Source organism: Pogoniulus pusillus, chromosome Z (assembly GCF_015220805.1).
Source record: "Pogoniulus pusillus isolate bPogPus1 chromosome Z, bPogPus1.pri, whole genome shotgun sequence".
NCBI lineage: Eukaryota > Metazoa > Chordata > Aves > Piciformes > Lybiidae > Pogoniulus > Pogoniulus pusillus.
Window position 1 is genome coordinate 62,950,437 of NC_087309.1, and position 20,528 is coordinate 62,970,964.

At 43.2% G+C, this 20,528-nt stretch overlaps 2 protein-coding genes across 5 annotated transcripts in view; one reads left to right on the plus strand and one right to left on the minus strand.

The window, feature by feature from the left end:
• Positions 1-12,973, plus strand: part of SNAPC3 (small nuclear RNA activating complex polypeptide 3) — a 46,392-nt gene extending 33,419 nt beyond the window's left edge. The window contains exon 9 of one of the 2 annotated variants that reach the window (XM_064140631.1): positions 12,813-12,973. In XM_064140631.1, coding sequence (XP_063996701.1) covers positions 12,813-12,831 — 19 coding nt within the window. In that variant the 3' untranslated portion in view covers positions 12,832-12,973. Of the gene's footprint in view, positions 1-473; positions 1,523-12,812 lie in introns of those variants that run through there. The other variant, XM_064140630.1, reaches the window with a different exon arrangement.
• PSIP1 (PC4 and SRSF1 interacting protein 1) overlaps positions 10,836-20,528 on the minus strand; it is a 40,490-nt gene continuing 30,797 nt past the window's right edge. For all 3 annotated transcript variants that reach the window (XM_064140629.1, XM_064140627.1, XM_064140628.1), the window contains 4 exons: positions 18,160-18,261; positions 17,244-17,457; positions 15,013-15,124; positions 10,836-12,187 (listed from right to left, as the gene is read on the minus strand). In XM_064140629.1, the coding sequence (XP_063996699.1) occupies positions 12,124-12,187; positions 15,013-15,124; positions 17,244-17,457; positions 18,160-18,261 (492 nt within the window). In that variant the 3' untranslated portion in view covers positions 10,836-12,123. The remainder of the gene's footprint in view (positions 12,188-15,012; positions 15,125-17,243; positions 17,458-18,159; positions 18,262-20,528) is intronic.

Below are 20,528 nucleotides of genomic sequence, written 5' to 3' on the forward strand. Positions count from 1 at the left end.
AGTAGTTTGGGTCAGTTATCTGTCTGCTCTGTGTCATTGTTTCTTACCTAAAGGGAAAAATCATTTGTGACTTAAATGGCCATAGGTGAGCAGAAGATTCTTGAGCTGTTTTGTTTGTTTGTTTGTTTTTATTTTTTGTGGGATTTTATTGCATGTTTGGTATTTGTTCATTATTTGAGGGTTTTTGGTGGTGGTGGTGGTTTTGGTCTTTTTGTTTTGTTATGCAGTCTGCCAGTTACCCACGTTTGAGGGTTTCCTTAGAAAATGAAGGACACCCACTGAATGGGTAGTGAGTTTTGAAAGCAGCTGTATGCCTGGGGTGGGAGATAAACAGCACAGGCAGTACCTGGTCACTATAATGTTATTGCTCATGTTTGCTACTGCCATTCTCAGCTCTTGAGTAAAATACTGAGATGTTTTCACAAATGTGTTGCACTCATATGGCATAAACACTTCTATTTTGTAACCTATAGGTGGGTAACCAACAAAGACAGTCTGGCACCAGCAGATCCATGCTTATTCTGTGATGTTTGCTTTCGGATGCTTCATTATGATGCGGAAGGCAATAAACTGGGGGAGTTTCTTGCATATCCTTATGTCGATCCTGGGATTTTCAGCTGAAACAAACACAAGCCAGAATGCCTGCGGTGAACTACACTGGTGAATATGCCTGCGGTGAACTACAATGGTGAATCTGTTGCTCTCTCTGAGTGTTAAAACCACCAGACCAGTTGAGTTTTGGGTTAGGCTTTTAATCCTCTCCCCTGAGATGGAAAGAGCCCTTTGCCCATGAATTCTTTCTGGTGTGCTTTTCTGAGGAAGTAAGTATGATTTTAAAGAATAACAGCATGGAAAAATGTGCTAAAGTCTAATCAGTTCCATTTGCCTAGTAACTGTGTCAGCAATGCAGACACTTGGAGATGATGGACTCTGAAAATAGGGATGTTTGAGGAGATAATACCTTGCAAAGGCATCCAAGATTTTGAGAATTTCACAGTATCACAATATCAACAAGGTTGGAAGAGACCTCATAGATCATCAAGTCCAACCCTTTACCACAATTCTCAAGGCTAGACCATGGCACCAAGTGCCACGTCCAATCTTGCCTTGAACAGCCCCAGGGACGGCGACTCCACCATACATGCAAGGCTTTTGTGGACCTCAAAGGATGTGAACGTGGCATTTTTGCCTTGAAAACTGGCAGTTGTCATCTCTGAACACGGGTGGACAGCACTGAATTTCCAGGGAGAATAATGATTGTCAAGAGAGAAGCTCAGAATTAATTTCAGAAGCTGGTCAGCTGCTGCCGTTGCATTCTAACTCTGAGAACCAATTCCAGTTAAGAGTAAACTGCATTTCACTGATTACTTAATTGTAGCCTGCCTTTCAGATAACTTTATTAACAGTTTGCAGTGTGTGCATTTTTAACTCTTCATTAAATATTGTTTGTGGACTTATTTTCTTAGCTTCATTCTGTTATTGTAAGTACTGTTGTTTTATATTAAAGTGTGACCAATTTTTACTTGCTCGTCTGATGCTAAGTTGAAACTGTGTGCTGAAACAGACTACACTTACCCAGTGCCTTGTTTTTAAAGTCACCTGGAATTCAGAGCGTTGCGTGGAAATATTTCCTGCTTAAGAAAGATAGCAGTGCTAATTGCTTCTCTTTTGAAAACTTCATCTGCTTCTTAAAAACAGCCCAGTTCTGGTTGCAGTAAAAGTCATTTTGCCAAGACAGCCTGCATACAGGTGCCTTTGACAGGTGATTTCTCTTGGGGTCTTAAGGGTGGCAGATTCTGCAAGTGCTTACTTAGTTGTCTTAAATGTCTTGAAACAAAGATGCCTTAAGCAGTGTATTAGGACTCCATTCACTCGCATACCAGACTGCTTTCCCATGGTCTGTATGTAAATATAAATCTATGCCAGTAAGTGACAGTGTCACAAGCATGTGACAGGTATTAAGCGATACGTGGTCACAGAATTGGGAGAATCATAGAGTCAAGCAGGTTGGAAGAGACCTCCAAGATCGTCCAGTCCAACCTAGCACCCAGCCCTAGCCAGTCAGCTAGACCATGGCACTAAGTGCCTCTTCCAGTCTTGAACACCTCCAGCGACAGTGACTCCACCACCTCCCTGGGCAGCCCATTCCAATGGCAAATCACTCTCCGGGAACAACTTCCTCCTAATATCCAGCCTATACCTCCCCCACCACAACTTGAGACTGTGTGTCCTTGTTCTGTTGCTGGTTGCCTGGGAGAAGAGACCAACCCCCACCTGGCTACAATGTCCCTTCAGGTAGTTGTAGACAGCAATGAGGTCACCCCTGAGCCTCCTCTTCTCCAGGCTAAATAACCCCAGCTCCCTCAACCTCTCCTCATAGGGTTTATGCTCCAGGCCCCTCACCAGCTTTGTTGCCCTTCTCTGGACACCTTCCAGCACCTCAACATCTCTCTTGAATTGAGGGGCCCAGAACTGGACACAGTACTCAAGGTGTGGCCTGAGCAGTGCTGAGTACAGGGGAAGAATAACCTCCCTCGTCCTACTGGCCACACTGTTCCTGATCCAGGCCAGGATGCCGTTGGCTCTCTTGGCCACCTGAGCACACTGTTGCCTCATCTTTAGCCTACTAACTGGGATGCAGCAATTAGCAAAAATCACAGTAAAACAGTGTCAAGGGTGCTGTCAGAACAACCCTACAATTCAGAAGAAGCCTATTCTAGATCAACTAAAAAGTGGTCAAGCTCCAGGAGAGCACTGGCAGAACTGGCAGATTTTTCTCTGAATTACCTAGGTGCAATATATTTAAACACTTTTTTGGTATTGGTAGATACCTTTTCTGGTTGGGTGGAAGCTTTCCCATGTGGAACCAACTGTCATGGGTTGAACTGAATCTGAAGATGAATATGAAGATTCTATGAATATTCAAGACCATGCTGATGTCATGTCATGACAGCTTCAGAATGAAAGTGCGGCCTAAAGCAAAGTATCATATAGAATCAAGCAGGTTGGAAGAGACCTTCAAGATGATCCAGTCCAATTTATCACCCAGCCTTGTCCAATCAACTAGACCATGGCACTAAATGCCTCATCCAGTTTTTTCTTGAACACCTCCAGGGACGGCCACTCCACTAGAATCATAGAATCAGCCAGGGTGGAAGAGACCTCCAAGATCATCCAGTCCAACCTAGCACCCAGCCCTATCCAGTCAACTACACCATGGCACTAAGTGCCTCATCCAGTCTTGAACACCTCCAGGGATGGTGACTCCACCACCTCCCTGGGCAGCTTGTAACATGAGAGAGGCTTCCAGTTTCCAGTTGCTTCATCCGGTTTGGATTTTTTTTTTTGGGGGGGGGGGGGGGGGGTGGTTTTGGTCTTTTCTGTTGGGGTGTCTGCAAGCTTGGGGAGTGAGGTAGGAGGGAGTCACTGGCTTCTGCTGCTGTTTCTGCTTTAGCAGTGCTTTTCTGCAAAGCAGGCTGAGGGAACTGTACGCTGTCTCATCTTGCTGAATTCCTTATCTCGACTCGGTTTCTTCTTGTGTTATTTTGCCTCCCGATCTGTGTCTGAGGGGCAGCCTGCGGACTGGGCTGACATAAACCACAGCAGTCTGTTTCTGGCGTCCGAAAGTGCTTTTCAGAGGCGTGGCTGTCTTAACCAAGGCAGTGGATTTTGATGAGCCATCCAGGAACATGAAAGGGTTGAAATAACAAGAAGTGAGATATCAAGAAGATTTGGTTAAGATTTGCTAGAAGAGTTTTGTGTAAGTCATTTAGCTTTTTTCATCTGGTGGTATGGTCACTGTGCTAAGGCATTTCCTCTCCAGGGGCAGCTGGGACTGATGTGCTGAGGCCCAGCCCTGGCTATGTTATGTAAAATACTGTACATTGTACTGTATGTGCTGTTGCTGGTGGTGCTCATCACCTTAGGGGAATGGATTAGTGATTATCCAATTTTGTTTACCCCTATATTCACTTTAGTATGTTCACCATGGTAAGGCTTGTTTGAAGTGTTTGATTTTGTGATTGTTACATAAGGTTTTATGCATTTCTACCCCAGGTGTCTGCTGTGGTGATGATCATTACCTTGCCAATGGCTTCAAGCTATGCCGTTGCTGTGCTGAGTACTGGCATGTTGTGATATGGCTACTCCACTAAGCCACTTAATTTAGATGTAATCTCACCCAATTGATGAGTGAGGTCTTATCCAGGGTGATGTAGGTCTTTCCCACAGATACCACTCGGAGATCTGCCCCAAGGCTGGATAATTATGAGTGGCAGGGTGTGTGAGAGAGTATGGGTAAATGCATAGGAGTGTGGTTACCTTCAGTTTCCTGGAATTTCACCCCTGAACAAGTGCAAAATTCTGTCAAACTGGTAAAACATTTGGAGAAAGTCTGTTGTCAGCCCAGAAGTTCCCAAGACAGGAATCACCATAGTGTGTTGAGGCCTGGCCCATGCCTACCAAACCCTGCTTGTCACTGCACAGTGCAGGCAGGGGCAAGAGGAGGTCTCTGGACCGACAGGTAGTCCAGCAGGCACTATGGCTACTCATCTCAACATCAGGCACGACAGCTGCACCACAGAACCAGCCTGGGCCGGTATCAGCTGTCCCTGTATAGACAAAGAAGCATAACAGGAAAACAGCTCATGTGGAAAAGAATGTGGATGAATCAGGGTCATCATGAGTACAAGAGGAAGAGCCAAGGGCAGCCATTTGGTCTTTATCCCTGGCCTTGAAAGATGGCTAAGAACAAATGGTGGATGAAGTGACTAGCAGGGTCTGGCAATGGGAGGGAATTCTGTACAGGGCTGTTTCAGCTGTGAAGGAACTGTCCTGGGAGGTACATCAACTCAGGAAGAACGTGTCCTATTCCTCACCTGTATGTTACTGTGTTTTAGCCATGAGGAGAAAATCAGCCTACCCTGTGATTTTACTTGCTTGACCACGGGGAGGACGTGGTGAAGTGTGACAGAAAACCCACTTCAGTCCTAGCTGCACAAGTCTGACAATTACAAAGAAACTGCCCCAGTTTTCAGTGGAAGGTCACCCAAAAGAGAGCAGACAAGCTGGTACCGCTTCTGATCCTCCTGAAGGGACTTCCAAAGCATCTACACAAGATGCAGGTGATTCCAGTCAGAGTTAGAGGAGCCCTGACTCCAACCAGATGGAGGAGAGGGACAGCTGAATTTATTGGACTATACGGAGCTGATGGCTTGACAAGTTGAACCCAGGAGAGTGTAAAGCTTTAGTAGATGCAGGTGCACAGTGTACTTTTGATGCCATCAACCCTTGTAGGGTGAAATCCATCTGTACTTCTGGTGTGACAGGGGAATCCCAATAGATAGACGCGTTGGAAGCTGAGCACTGGAATGCAGGCCACAGTTAATTTTCACTTGGAGGGGTGGAAGGAGTCACTGGAATTGACTGTCCCAGGGGTGGAAACACCATCCCATCATTTGGGCTGGTCATGGACTGATCGAGAGCGTACTGAGGCACCTGTAGAAGTGTACTGCAAAGGAATCTCATTTTGAGTGAGAATGGACTGTGAGTGATGTATGATGTACATTGTGTGATGCTAATTGCTGCTGGGCATGACAAAGACAGTATAGAATGTCATGGAAAATGTCATGGATTGAATTGAACCTGCTGCTGCTCTTGAAATACCATGCTCATGTCATGTCAGCTGCAGAATTAAGTGCTGGCTGAAGCAAAGTATCATGGGGCTTGAAGTTCAGATTGTAACATGAGAGGTTTCTTGTTGCTCAGGTTGCTTCTTCTGGTTTCCATTTTTTTGGAGTGTTGGTCTTTTCTGCTGGGGTGCCTGTTGGTTAGGGGGTGGGGGTGTTGCTGGCTTTGCTGCTGCTTTTGCTTTTGATGTGCTTTTCTGCAAACAGACTGAGGTAACTGTACATCTTATCTCCTCATTCAGCTCCTTATCCCAGTCCAGTGTTTCTTTTTGTGTTACTTTCCCTCCTGTCCCCATCTCAGGTGGAGCTTGTGGAAGTGGACTGTGTAAACCTCCAACACCAACAAAGTCAGAGAAGTTCTTAATACATTAATGAAGGACATAATTGCTAGTTTTGGGCTCCCCTACAGTGTAGCATTGCATGTGTTGTACAGGAGATACCCAGGATCCTGCAATTCAACTGGGAACCGCATAATGATATGGAAAAAGTGGGATAGAAAATATAGAATGCAGCAACAACCATTAACTGTATAAAGCATCATAAATCAGGTATAACCCAAACAAGGTGATTTAAGCATGAAGAGACATAGGAACTCTCCCGTGGAAAGAAGAATACTGTACTCAAAGATGAGAACATCGTTAACTTTGGCCAAGAATGTGACCCATAACTGGTGCCAGGTGAGCAAAATGGGTCAAGAGGTAAAAAGGATAAGCCGAGGGAAGACATTGAGCCTTCATCAGAAAGGCCCTAAAAGATGACCACCAGGTGGTAATGAGCATGCATGAAGAGGCAGGGCACTATGGAAATGAGTTCCAAGAACTGATTGTAGTAACTCCACCCAGCCCTAGAACTCATTGTACTGGCCCTACCCATGTAGTGAATATGTATGGTTTTGTAATGTAAGTAGCTACCTGAACAGGTGCAGGTGTACAGGTTTGGTGGAGCAATCCCCTCTGTACCTGGTACCATAGTAAATGTACCTTCTTCATGACACGCCACATGCTATGAGGTTACCTTTCCACAAGTCAATATCCTGTGGAGACCACAACCTAGTGGAAAGGTAGCAAAACTGAGTCAGGAGACCCAGATGAAAGGGGTAAGATTTTTGGCCCTTAGCCTGCTAAGCATCAGAATAACTCCAATGTCTCCAGAGGGCTTAAGTCCTTTTGAAATCTATATAGACAGATTCGTACTGGGTACACCATGCTGGGGTCTGCTTTATTCTCTCTCCACAAGTACCTTAATGAGAGGTCATCTACACTGCTTGATAGCTGACGAGATAGTAGGACTTGCAAGGACAATAGAAAGGGCTGCACCTGGTTTTGTTATTCACCCCAACTGAAATAGGAAGAGGGTTTGAGTCTTTGCATTCATATAGTGGGAGTAACCTGAAACCCCATCAGGACCCGTGGACTCTTGACTCCTGCCGAGGATTTAAAACTGAAGATCTCCAGCTGTGATCCTTGTTGATCACTGTACCTGAAGGTTTGGAAAGTGTGTGCATGAGTTCGGGCTGTACTCGAGGGTTCTTGATATTATTTTGTATATTTTGTATCTGTATTCTGATATTATTAACGTTTGGGGCAGGGGTGTGAATACTTTTTTACAGGGATGTTATAACATGCCTAAGAAAGGGGTTATTGTGGAAGAGTGAGATTTGCAAGCTCAGAAAAACGAGGTCTACGTGTCTCCAAGTGGGGAATTGTTGAAAGATTGGCCAAGACACAGACTTAAGGGGGTAATAATGGGACATCATGCTTAAAACGGGACAGTTGTATAAAAGGAAGATAAAACGTGGGTTCCTACAATGGTGCTCTTCTCTTGCTAATTACATTGTGAATACCCCACCCCTCCCACAGACTCAAAGTTTCGCATTTCACAACCCCAGGGATTGCCAGTCTGAGGCAATGCCACACCTGCGTATGTACCAAGTGGTCCCAAAAGACAGCAGGAGCATCAAGATAAGGGCATGGTACATTTCTTCTGTTTTGTAGATAAGAGCCCATAGAGTCATGGTGAATGGTGCCACATCCAGTTGGCAGCCAGTCACTAGTGGTGTTTCCCAGGGATCAGTGCTGGGCCCAGTCCTGTTCAACATCTTTACTGATGATCTGGACGAGGGGATTGAGTCCAGCATCAGTAAGTTTGCAGATGACACCAAGCTAGGAGCAGGTGTTGATCTGTTGGAAGGTAGGAGAGCCCTGCAGAGGGACCTAGACAGGCTGGATGGGTGGGCAGAGGCCAATGGGATGGGATTCAACAAGGCCAAGTGCAGGGTTCTACACTTTGGTCACAACAACCCCAAGCAGCACTACAGGCTGGGGACTGAGTGTCTGGAGAGCAGCCAGGAGGAAAGGGACCTGGGGGTACTGGTAGAGAGTAAGCTGAAGATGAGGCAACAGTGTGCCCAGGTGGCCAAGAGAGCCAATGGCATCCTGGCCTGCATCAGGAACAGTGTGGCCATCAGGACAAGGGAGGTTATTCTTCCCCTGTACTCAGCACTGGTCAGGCCACACCTTGAGTCCTGTGTCCAGTTCTGGGCCCCTCAATTCAAGAGAGTTGTTGAGGTGCTGGAACATGTCCAGAGAATTGCGACAAAGCTGGTGAGAGGCCTGGAACATAAACCCTCTGAGGAGAGGCTGAGGGAGCTGGGGTTGTTAAGCCTGGAGGAGGCTCAGGGGTGACCTCATTGCTGTCTACAACTGCCTGAAGGGAGGCTGTAGCCAGGTGGGGGTTGGTCTCTTCTCCCAGACAACCAACAACAGAACAAGGGGACACAGTCTCAAGTTGTGTCAGGGGGAGGTCTAGGCTGGATGTTAGGAGGAAGTTCTTGCCAGAGAGAGTGATTGGCATTGGAATGGGCTGCCCAGGGAGGTGGTGGAGGCACCGTCCCTGGAGGTCTTCAAGAGAAGACTGGATGAGGCACTTAGTTCCATGGTCTAGTTGACTGGATAGGGCTGGGTGCTAGGTTGGACTGGGTCATCTTGGAAGTCTCTTCCAACCTGGTTGATTCTATGATTCTAAGACCCAGCTTATGTCTCAGGAGCAGTGTTGGCTTCTTGACATCACCCTGGTTACATCTGATCCTGCACAGTGTTGGACTATACCTTATGTCTCTTTTCTGTGTGTGGGTTGAACTTTGTGCATGGGGCAAGGAGTCAATTTTGGGGACAACACAAGCTGAGCTTTGACTTCCATTAACTATGCAAGTGGATTCTGCTTTGTAAATACGGGCTTGAGTATTTAATCCTTAACCTTCCTGAACGCCTGTATCTTGCCATTTCCCAAGGTAGCCAAAGTGTTACTACAGAGTGGTGCTGTAGCTGGCTGCTGTTGTGTTTTGTTTGAAAAGTCCCTGAGGAGTCTGCTGTCTTTGATCAGCAACACAGAATTAAAGAATGGTTTGGGTTGGAAGGATCCTCCAAAAGTCATCTAATCCAACCTCCCCTGCGGTAAGCAGGGATATCCTCCACCGGATCAGGTTGCTCCGATCCCTGTCCCGTCTGATCTTGAGTATTTCCAAGAATGGGGCCTCAACTACCTCTCGGCAACCTCGTTCCAGTGTTCTATTATCCTCATAGTAAAGAACTTGTTTCTGACATCCAATCTAAATTTACTTTTCTCTAGTTTGAAGCCATTGCTCCTCATCCTATCAGTCCCTTTCCAGCCTTACTGTAAGGCCCCTATCAGGTAGTGGAAGGTTGCTATTAGGTCTTCCCAGCCGTCTCTTCTCCAGGCTAAACAACCCCAGTTCCCTCAGCCTTGTAGCAGAGGTGTTCCAACATTTTCACCATCGTTGTGGCCCTCATCTGGACCCACTCTGTAAGGTCTTGTGTTGATAACACTAAAGCTGGACACAGTACTCCAGGTGAGATCCTACCAAACCAAAGTAGCACAATCACCTCTCTAGTCCTGCTGGCCACACTTCTTTGGATGCATGCAGCCCCAGGATGTGATTTGCCTTCTGGGCTACGAGTGGATATTGTTGGCAAATGTCCAGCTTCTCATCCATCAGTATCCCTAAGTCCTTTTCTGCAGGGCTGCTCCCAATTTCATCATTCCCCAGACCAGGTGCAGGACCTTACACTTTGCCATACTGAACCTCACAAGATTCTCCTCAGCCCACCTCTCCAGCCTGTCTAGGCTCCTCTGGATGGCACCCTGCCCTTCAGACTTATCAGCTGCACTTAGCTTGGTATCATCTGCAGATTTGCTGAGGATGCCCTCAGTCTTGCGGTCTCTGATATTAAGAAGATGCTGAACAGCATAGATGCCTTCCTCAGGCACTCTTCACATCTCTACCTGGTTTGATTTACAGAGCTGTGAAGAGATAACAGCCTGCTTTAGGGTGCTTGCAACTTCAGGAAGGGAGGCAGACTGGAATTTGTAAATGTGCATGGGCCCATGGGCTTTGTGCAGAGCAGTACAGTTACACATGTGCACATGTTTCTGTCCACTGATATAAACAATAGCACAGTTGTAAGGAACGGTAACAAAAAAAATGCTTGCACCTATAAAACCTGAAAGTACTCGGTACAGTCTTTAGAAAACATGCATGAAAGGAAGTCTGCTGTACAAATGCAGGAAAACAGGCTCCATAAATATGGCTGCTGGTGAACTGTATTGTTTAATGGCAACATAAACACCCTTCCGTTGGCTTTTCCACATTGAGATGAGGCAGAATTGTTTGGTAATAGTACAGTTAGGTTACAGGTGAGACAAGAAATAAATGTAACTTCTTCTGCTTAAGGACATTCTGGAGAAGCAGTTAACATCATCTAGGTGCAGTGTGATACAGTGAACGTTGACAAGACAGGAACAAGCAGCAGCTTATGTGTAGTGAGTACATGGGGCACACCTGATCTCTGAAGATTCTTGGAACTATTCAGCTCTAAGCTGTCAAATACCATTTTCCAGTCACAAACAAGTTGTTCCTAGTTATGACATTAGACAAAGTGCATGACTCAAGAAAGAATTTTCTGAGTAGCTTCTACCTGTTTAATGCTCTCTGATGCCTTTAGGACTTATTTTCAAAATACTTCTTCCGTATTCCTGTTAAAATTCAAGTTAGAAATCCCCAAATTAATGCCAGTGTCATGCCCAGTCTGGACTGTTTACCTAGTATGCAAAAGCCAGTCGACACACAGAGTCGTGACACTTGTTTTATTCTAGCTCTGCACAGACAAGGGTGCAAAGTGATAAAGCCACAAAGCCAGCACACCAGCTCAAATCTGCAGGAGACATTTATACAGCAAAATCTATTAGCTATGCCTTATGTCAGTGCCTACTATCTAGCCACTGGCTAGTCTCTTCCTTGCTTCACTGTAAAGATACAGCTACTTTTAAATTCACTGTGCATGCTCAGGAGGTAAGGGGCTTCTCTAGCTAGGAGATGTATTTTTTAACATTATAATGGGCCAAGCTCAGTGTCAGGACACCAGTTCGCAGGACGTTGGTGACATTACCAAGCAACCTTAACAGTCAATGATCTTTGCTTGGTGTTTTGGGAATCTCTGACCTTTGACCTTTAACAACTAGCTATCTCACCACACTCCTACCTTATGGTAGATACGGTATCAGCGTAACTTCATGAATTCCTCTCTGACACCATCCTATCCTGAGGTAAGTGAGGTCAGCCTAATTTTAAACAGTCATCACCAAGGCCGTAAAACTGAGACAGTGCTAAAACCAGACACATATTGTGCCTGTGCATTTTTTCGCCTCTGTTAAGAGCCAGTCTCTATTGGTTAAAATACTTTATTTCTGTTAAGTTGTCCAGGACAATGATTTCCAGCCAGTGTGCATCAGCAGGTTTTGTGGGAACACCACGCTTCTTTCTAGTACGCTGATTATACCAGAAGCATACTGTGAAGTCACACTGCAGTAAATTGGCACAGTGAGTTTTGCAAGAACAGAACTAGAACTTGTTTACAAAAGGTGATTAAGTATACTCGAACATTAACATTTTAACAGCTATAAAAACGCTGCATCCAACTCCTAAAAAACACGGTGAAAGACATTCCAACAATTGAAAAAACTATGCACAGACAGAGGTCAGTATCGTAAGAGGAGGGCAGGTTTCATACAGACAAAGCAATTGGGCAGTTAAAAGTATTTACACTTTTCCCTGCTAAACAAACATACAGTAGTCAGGTAAAAATATACTACAACTCTAAGTCCTGTAACATGTAAGCATTTGTCTTCTAAGTGGAATTTAATATTTTGAAATGTGCTACCTGTTAATACTGGACAAAACTTGGCAAAAGTGTTTAAATACTTTAAAACCAAGATTATGAAGGGGCTTTTATTCCACAAAATGTAACTTTAAAATACTATCCTTATAAAATTATTTTAAACTTTCAGCAGTCTATAGATTTCAAATGCAAAACTTAACGATCCCCTTAGATTTGTGTTTTAAAAAATCACTCCAGTGGTGTCATTTGCTTTCAAAGGCAGAATCTTTTGCTGGCTTTTCAAGCTCTCTCTCTTCACCACATGTCCTAGAAACAAAATAAAGCAGCATTAAAGACTCCATAAAAATACTGGGAAATGAGACTTATTCCAGACAGTCTGGAGAATGGAGGAAAGCAGTGATGCCAGCTGTGCCATCTGCTTTAAGTGTGAAGCTGGGAGCTGGGAGCCATTAACATCACATCAACGCTTATGACCGGCTATGAATGGCAGTCATTCAGAAGTCGATTTGTTCCATTCACACAGATCCTCCCTAGTCTGCTGCCAAATTAAGTCTCCTGAGGTGTAAACGCACACTGGTTTAACGTACTTTACCAACTTAGTTTTTTAGTAGCCTGGAATAAATCCACTATGTGTCCCAAACAGCAAGGTGACCTCAGGAAGCAGTATGTGTTTTTACCAAATGAGAACAGAAAAATGTTTGCAAGTGCAAATCACTTCAGGAGTATTTAAGTTATGCATCCTCTACCTTCTCAAATTTCTGACGGACATCTTCAGAAAGGTGCAGACAGGTCTCATCTCTAATTTCCAAAGGGAGTTCCAAAGGGAACTGCCCTGTGATTTGAGAAGTTTACAAATTATTTGCTTAGGAGGCAGGAATGTGAACTGCAGAGGTGTCTGAACATTGACTATTGGTTCATACTTATTTTCCAGATTCACAGATGGCACTTGATTGGAAGGGACCTCAAAGGTCGTCTTGTACCACCCTGCACTAAGTGTGGACGCTCTCAACTAGATCAGGTTGCCCAGGGCCACATCAAGTCTGATCTTGAACATCTGCAGGGATGGGGCCTCAAGCACATCCCTGGGCACCCTGTTCCAGCATTTTGCCACGCTCCTTGAGAAGAACTTCTTACGTCCAACCTAAATCTACCCTGCTCCAGTGTAAAACCACTGCCCTTCATCCTACTGCTATCTTGCTTACTGGTTTCTTACTTCCAAGAAACTGAATATTGCCAATGAAAATGCATTAAAAATACCGACCAAAACGATGTGTCTATGATGGACAGACACCAGCCTGTGGCTTTAATATAGAACAGGCATTTCTTAATACCCAAAGTATTTGCAAGAGATGTTACAAAGTCTGTTTCACAGATATTAGCCAATCAACGAGTACAAGCCTACAAAAACTACTTCTAAGTACAAGATTTCTTTGTAAAGCGAGTTCCTTTGCTTAAAGAAATTGTTGATGTGTAGAGTTCAAACACCACACATGTTTAGAGACAGGTGTTTATTAGTAGAGCAGGACATCTCCACTAACTCATTCATGAAAGACAAATATCGTTAAGTTTTACAGATAAAATTATTGGGTTGTCTTGCCCCAAAGTGCTTTTTGGAGACACTTATATTCAACAGCCTCCTCCAGGCATGTTGCATAGCTATCTAAACGATCAACCTTAAATTTGTTTTGACCAACGTCCACTGAGACCTTATGCATGCGCCTGAATATTCTTAATTCTTTTAGTCAGAAATACAAGGGGCAATATAACTGAGACTGTCTCTCTGCCACTCAAAACCGAAAGTGTTGTCAGGTTCTGCAAGAACAAGGATAGGAGCAGGCCATGAAAAAAATCTGTCTTGGAGAACCAATTTAGTGGTCCCTTACTTTTAAACACCTGGCCAAGTTTATTCTATAACTGCTGAACTGCCCCACCATTAATGCCAAATAACCCGAGTGTTGCAAGCACTTGGTTCCATGTTGTGATTTGGCCAGATAAACCCAATTAAAAATAAGGCTGCCTCAGGAACCTGTGCTTGGTGCCTTCACCACATTCTCATAATGTGCTGCTTGTTCAGACAAATTACTATTTGGCATCACCACGTGAAAACTCAGAAATGTCACTTCTGATGGTGATGTAATTAGAAGCCAGTAGTTCTGAGGCTACCTCTCAATACACAGTAAATTAATTTTCATCTTAAACAGGACAAACCCTTAAGTTTATCTTACAGTCAATACCTGTCAGCATTCCACTAATTTATACAGTTTTAACTTGGCAGACGAACGAAAGAATGCCACATAACTGCAGTTTCTTCTGGCCTGCATGAAAGGAAAGCTTGTCTCAGTGGATACTGCTGAACAAAAGAAATCCCTGAGCACGAGACACAGAACTGGTCGGACAAAACAACGTAGTGTAACAAAACAGATCAGCTCAAGAATAACTTCAGGCCTTTTCCTCATTGTTAGTACTAAGTTCTACTACATATTTCTCATATTCTGTAAGAGATTCACTGCTTGTTCTTCTTTGAAACCCAGGATATTTCAGTGAGGCTTACGGTTAAACACTTAACCTTTTGACAAATTCAAGCATTCTTATTACTTGTTGCTTTGAAAAGGAAAATGCAACCACCTCCACAAACCGTTCGGAGTTCTGAAACCTCAAACCTCTATGTTCTAGCTTACTGTTAACCTGCATTTGGGCAATTCTATAGCTACACTACAGAATGCTAATTCAAGGGGCTTGGCTATTGATTGGAACTTATTATTTCACAAAAAATCCTGACAAATTGCATCATATTCTGCAAGACTTGGTTCAGGCTTCCTTTACATCCAGTTGGATAATATTGAGTGATCTAAAACACAGGAGAAAGCTGAGGCTTTGCCCTGACTCTCCACTTCCTGACTTTCTCCTAACAGGATATCCTGTAGCTCACCACAGCAGTGAGCAAAGGAACTTTAAAAATGTTGATGCAGAACTGTAATGGAAGATTTGCTTGCTGTTACCACCTCTAAAGATGAGGGTAAACTCTCTCAGGAAAGCCTCAGCAAGGTTAAGTAACTTCAATCAACTGCTGTTCTATTTTACACCATTGTCCTAGAGCAAAAGAGATCCTTAATTCAGTAAGATTAACTCACTTTTTCTTAGTGCCAACCTCATGCCTGTCTTTCTTCTCCTCAGTGTTCTCACCATTGTGTTGTGGCTGGTTGGTGTCTTGAGCTTCAGACCCTCCATTCAGAACCTTTGGACCTTCAAAATGAAAGGGCACAGAAAGAATATAGCACTGTGTGCAGCAAAACTGCTACAAAAAAACCCAGATAATTTCTTTACCTTCATCAACTAAACCCACTATAAATGTTTCACCCTCCCCTTGATACCCAGCAGCTGAAACCACACAAAAATCAAGTAACTGCTGCAGTTTCACATTCTGAAAATTCCTTGCAGTGAGTCTCATCCCCTGATTTTTACAATGTGAAATCAACAGTGTATGCATTTCATGTAATTTTGAGTTCCTGTGCTTGCCAGACTACAGACACCAGGACTAATGCTTATTTATATTCTGGGAATTAAGGGACAGTAATTTATAATTCAGCAGTACATTCTGTTTTCACCACTCCAACCTCATCAGACAATGTTTTTAAACTTTAATTGGACAGGTTACTGGTTCCATGGCTTCTCGTTTACTCTGAACTCTAACAACTACATATGCAGTCAAAATATACCAAACAGTATTTATAAATGGATTAGAAGCAGTTAGTTAGAACATGCAATTGTCAGGCTGGAAAAAAAATAATGCATTATGTAGCAGTTGTATTTAGTGAAGTCAAAGCAGGGATATTTAACCTCTTTATGTTTCTGTGATAAACATGTGTTTGGCTTAGGTATTACAAGCCACTGAATTCCGAGCAGACTCACTTCAAGATGCCATTCTAGTATCTGATCTATTTAGACTTGCTCAGAATCGTTTCTGGACTTGAATGCCTTAGGAGGAGTTCAATGAAGCGACAAGTGCTGTAATCCCTTGTTACAGCACAGACAGCCTGAAGCTGTACTTCAGCTGAAGTACAGACTTCTACAACGGTGCTTTGTAAAGATAGTGAGGCTACAGTGGTTCAGTTTTTAAAAAGAGCATTAGTGTGAGCATATGGAACCAGAATCTCTCTTTGTAACAAAGAGAAAATCAACTGCTTTCTGAAGGCTATTCTCCTAGGATTTGAGTTCAAAGTAAACAGAATATGTTTCTAGTAACTATGCAAGTCAAGGATCTTCAAGGACTTGGATTCATTCACAACATAGCTTTCCAGTCTTTCATTCCATTCCTCCATGTAAAAATGCAGGTATCTATTTTACTACTTTTCTTATAACTGACCTAAGTTATTGTAAAGCATGGTTATGAGGGAAGGCTTCAATGCTGCACTGTACTTGTACATGCACTCATGATTCACCTGGAATACTGCTCCTAAAAGCATAAAGGCCTGTTTGCTCCTACATACTGATTATTTCTTCACTTTTAAGACTGAACCACTAAAGTCACAGAAGTGGCACATAAGTAGTTAAAAACTGCTCCTGACATGTAGCATGCATGATCTAGAAAGAAGCTAGTGAAGGAAATGAAGCAGTTAAAAGCACAGGTAGAAAGTCTAGGCACCCAAAGGCTAGTTGAGGAATGGAAGGCAGTATGTTATTATACCTTATCTTTAGTGTGGTTCTTTTTTTAATGTATTTTTATTATTCCATGAGGTAAAGTTAGAAAATTTACAGAGAAGCAAAAAATGCTAAACTCAGTTGTTGCAAAAGCCCTTCCCTTAAGGCAATAAAAGCAAAATAGCTTTGAACGTGAATCTTTGCTACCGCAGTGTAATACTTAACTATTTTAGATACATGTCTTGGGTTCTAATTCAAATTCCCAGAGACTCTAATAAATTTGATAGACCTAATAACAATTTGTAGAGTGTCCTCCCCCCTCCCCTTTCTTTCCCAAAGAAAGGGATTAGATATAGGGAGAGAAAGAGGTAAAAACACCCGAATAAATCAATCTCACTCGATTTGGAAGTTAGAAGGAGTTTAACAATAACTTAGAAAGGTATTGGAGGTAGGGAAGTTTACAAAGGATAGGGAAGGGAAAATAGCAAAATACAAAAGGTATAAATACAACACGAGTTGTGTGATGGTGGCTTTGTCTCCTTTACAGGACAGGAAGTGGGGGAGAGTGGGCTAACCATCACCTGGTGGTGTGACCCACCCTCCTTAACCCTATAGAATACATAAAGGCTTTAAAAGACAAGTAGAATTCCCACATCAAGGACAAGCTGGATCAGGCATTGATGGGTCTTTTATATGACAAGAAACTAAAAATACAGTGACATACCTGTTTGGTCCTTTTCATTTTTTTTGTTTGCTCCTTTCTTCCACTGTTCTTTGGTTTTGTTGGCTTCCTCATGCTGCTTCTGTTCAGCAAGTGATTTATTTAGTACTTGGGAAAGAACAGAATCTCCTTCTCCAACCAGAAACATGGTCTTGAACTTGTTATAGAGCATAGTAGATTTCTCCATGATAACTTGGCTAACTTTGAATTTCCTTATCTGAAATCAAAGTAAGAAATCAATCAGCTCCACATAAGGATTCTAAATACCTACATAATTAATCAGATGCTACATGAAATTCTTAATCTAACCTGAAATGAGATAATAGACTTCTACACTCTCCAAAATATCACAAAATCACAGAACTGCCCAGGTTGGACAGGACCTTGAGAGATGATCCAGTCCAATTCTGTGGAAAAGGGCTCCTGGATGAGATTATTGAGCAACTTGTCCAACCACATCTTACAAATGCCCAGTGACGGAGACTTCACCACACCCCTGGGGAGTTTGTTCCAGTGGTTGATTGTTCTCACTATTAAAAAAAAACCAACTTTTTTTTTTGTGTAACTGAGATGAAACCTCTCTCAGTGCAACTTGTATCCTCTGCCCCACGTCTTCTCCATGTGACTCCGACTCCTTGTGGAGAGCCTCTGTCCTCTCTGTAGCTGATAAAATCCCCCATGAGACTTCTTTGGGAAGGAAAGGCCTAATCCCTTCACTGTTTCCTTTACAGGACAAGTTCTCATGCCCTTTGTCTTCACGGCCATGTCTTCATGACCCTCCTTTGGGCCCTCTCTGGTCTGTCCACATTGTTCTTGAATTGTGTTGACCAGATCCGGACACAGTACTGCAGAGGTATATAACAGTGATACCATTTTAAGGCAACACCCAGATTACTTTGATTAATACTGCAGATCTCACCTTCTTCAGAGTCAGAATCATCTCTGTATGTTTCTGAGCTTGCTGCATTGTGACTTGAAGAGATGCAAGTTCATCAAGAGCCTCAATGCATCTGTTCACATCCTGTATATAAACATTAAATTAGCTTGAAAATGTCCATGTTAAAAATCCTTAATTAGAAATACTAAATTCATTTCCATGCTCAGTGATATCTTCCCAAAATACCCTTAATATTTTAGAACAATTTGCACAAACTTTCAAACAAAAATTACTTTCAGTTGCCATTCAGCTACTTTCATAAGTAAAGACAGATGCTATCTTAATAATTAAATAAAAACCCCAACATTTTCAGAAGTACAAACTCAGGCTTTATGCTGCTTTCACAATTCTAGCTTTTCCATGCTTGAAGTTGTTCTCCACACAATTATGCCCAAGGGACTTGGCCCTGCGAAGGCAGTGAAGCATCTCTAGAGGACTGCAGTTAATAACTGTATCTTTCTAGATTTTTCAGTTAAAAGTCTGAAAAATAACACACAATGCCAGACACTCAGAAGTAATGGTGTGAGCTTCTGATCCATTTATAAGAACTACTGTACTAAAAGTCTTCTCCCTGTAATACTTAACCCACAATTTCACTTACCTTCATCTACTCTTATTTTACTTCTTATTTACAACTAAACATTGCCAGCACACGTCATAAAAAATCTCTGCATAAAGTTGTTGCTCCTGTTCTCAATGCAAATTAGTATCTAAACCTCAAACAAATATACTGGAATTATGCTCAGCAGAATTCTTATCATGTTTAGTTGCCAAGTACAGTTATGATAAACTAAATGTCCTTGCTGTAGCTGTGCACTGTTCTTCCCAGTACTCCACAGTATTTGCTCCACTATACCTTAGAATCAAGAGGCCAGTCATCTCACAGGATGTCAGTTTGGCCAAGCATGAGTTATTAACCCATGCTGACAACTGCCAGAGATCTCACTGTCCTTTATATTACTGGAAACAGTTCCCAGGAGGATTTGCTCCATCACCTTCCAGGGGATCCACGCAAGGCTACTGGCAGTTTCCCAAGTTCTCCTTCTGGAGGATGAGGGTGACATTTGCTTTCTTCCAGTCTTTGGGAACCTCCACCTGATCACCATCATCATCATGATGATGACTCTTCAAAGTAAAATTGAGTGGATACACAATACCATTCAGCTCCCTCAGCAATCCTCCATTTACTCCACATCAGATCCCTCTTAGTTTAAATGTTGCCTAATTTGTTCCTTGTCCACTGGGCATCAAGTCTTTCCTGTTCTAAACTGCACTGGTCTTAAGAACCTGAGCTTCCTGAAAGGAATTGTGCAGGCAAAGTGAAGTCAAGAAGGCATATAAGTACCTTGTCCTTTTTCACTAGATCCACTGCCTCATTAAGCATCATGCTCACATTTTCCCAGTCTTCTTTTTGCTGAACGAGGTACCTGAAGCAGCTTTGTTGTCCTTTTTATCTCTCTCTCTATTTAACTTCAGATGACTTTTGGCTTTCCTAAGCACATCCCTCCATGCTTGGACAGTGCCTGCATATCCATCACCTGTCCCTGCTTCAACTGTATGCTTTTTTCCCCCACCTCCTGACTCTAGGCAGGAGCTCTTTGTTCATCCATGCTTACTTTCCTGCAGGTTATCCCTCCCTAAAAGTAAACCAGATCTCCTGTTCCCTTCTCTCCAGTATGCTCTCCCACACAGATCCTAGAAATGGCCAAAGCTTGCTCCCTGAGTACACAGTTGTGATGCTTTTTGTTCTGCTTCCTCCTCTCAGGAGGAGCTACACTATCTAAGTCATTGCAGCCATGGCTGTCCATGACCTTCATATCCCTGAACAGATCTTCCCTGTTGTAAGATCAGGTTCAACAAAGCATCCTCACTTGTCAGCTACTCAATAAACTGTGCCAGGAAGTCGTCACACTGCAAAAGCCTCCCAGATTGCTACAAAGCCCTGTATTTTCCCTTCAGCAGATACCAGAATGTTTCCAGCTTCCAGCAAGGACCAGGAGCTTTGAACCAGATGTGTCTCCCAATTGCCTTAAGATGACTTCATTCTCTACTTCTGCCTGATCAGGTGGATCTGCACTGGATGCCCTCAGGATGTCACCCATATTGGCGAACACCTTCATCCTAACCCACAAACTCTCTCAGCTTTTTGTCTGTGCAGAATTCTACATATTCTCATTCATCTCTCATGTGTAGTTACCCTTCTTCCACCTTGTTTTCCCAACTGTCTTTCCTGAAGAGCCTGCAGGCAGAAGGCAAGTCTCCAGTCCCATGAACTATCCCACCAAACCTTTGTGATGCCAGTGAAACCACAGCCTTATAACTGTAGACAGATGTCCAATTCATCTGGTTTG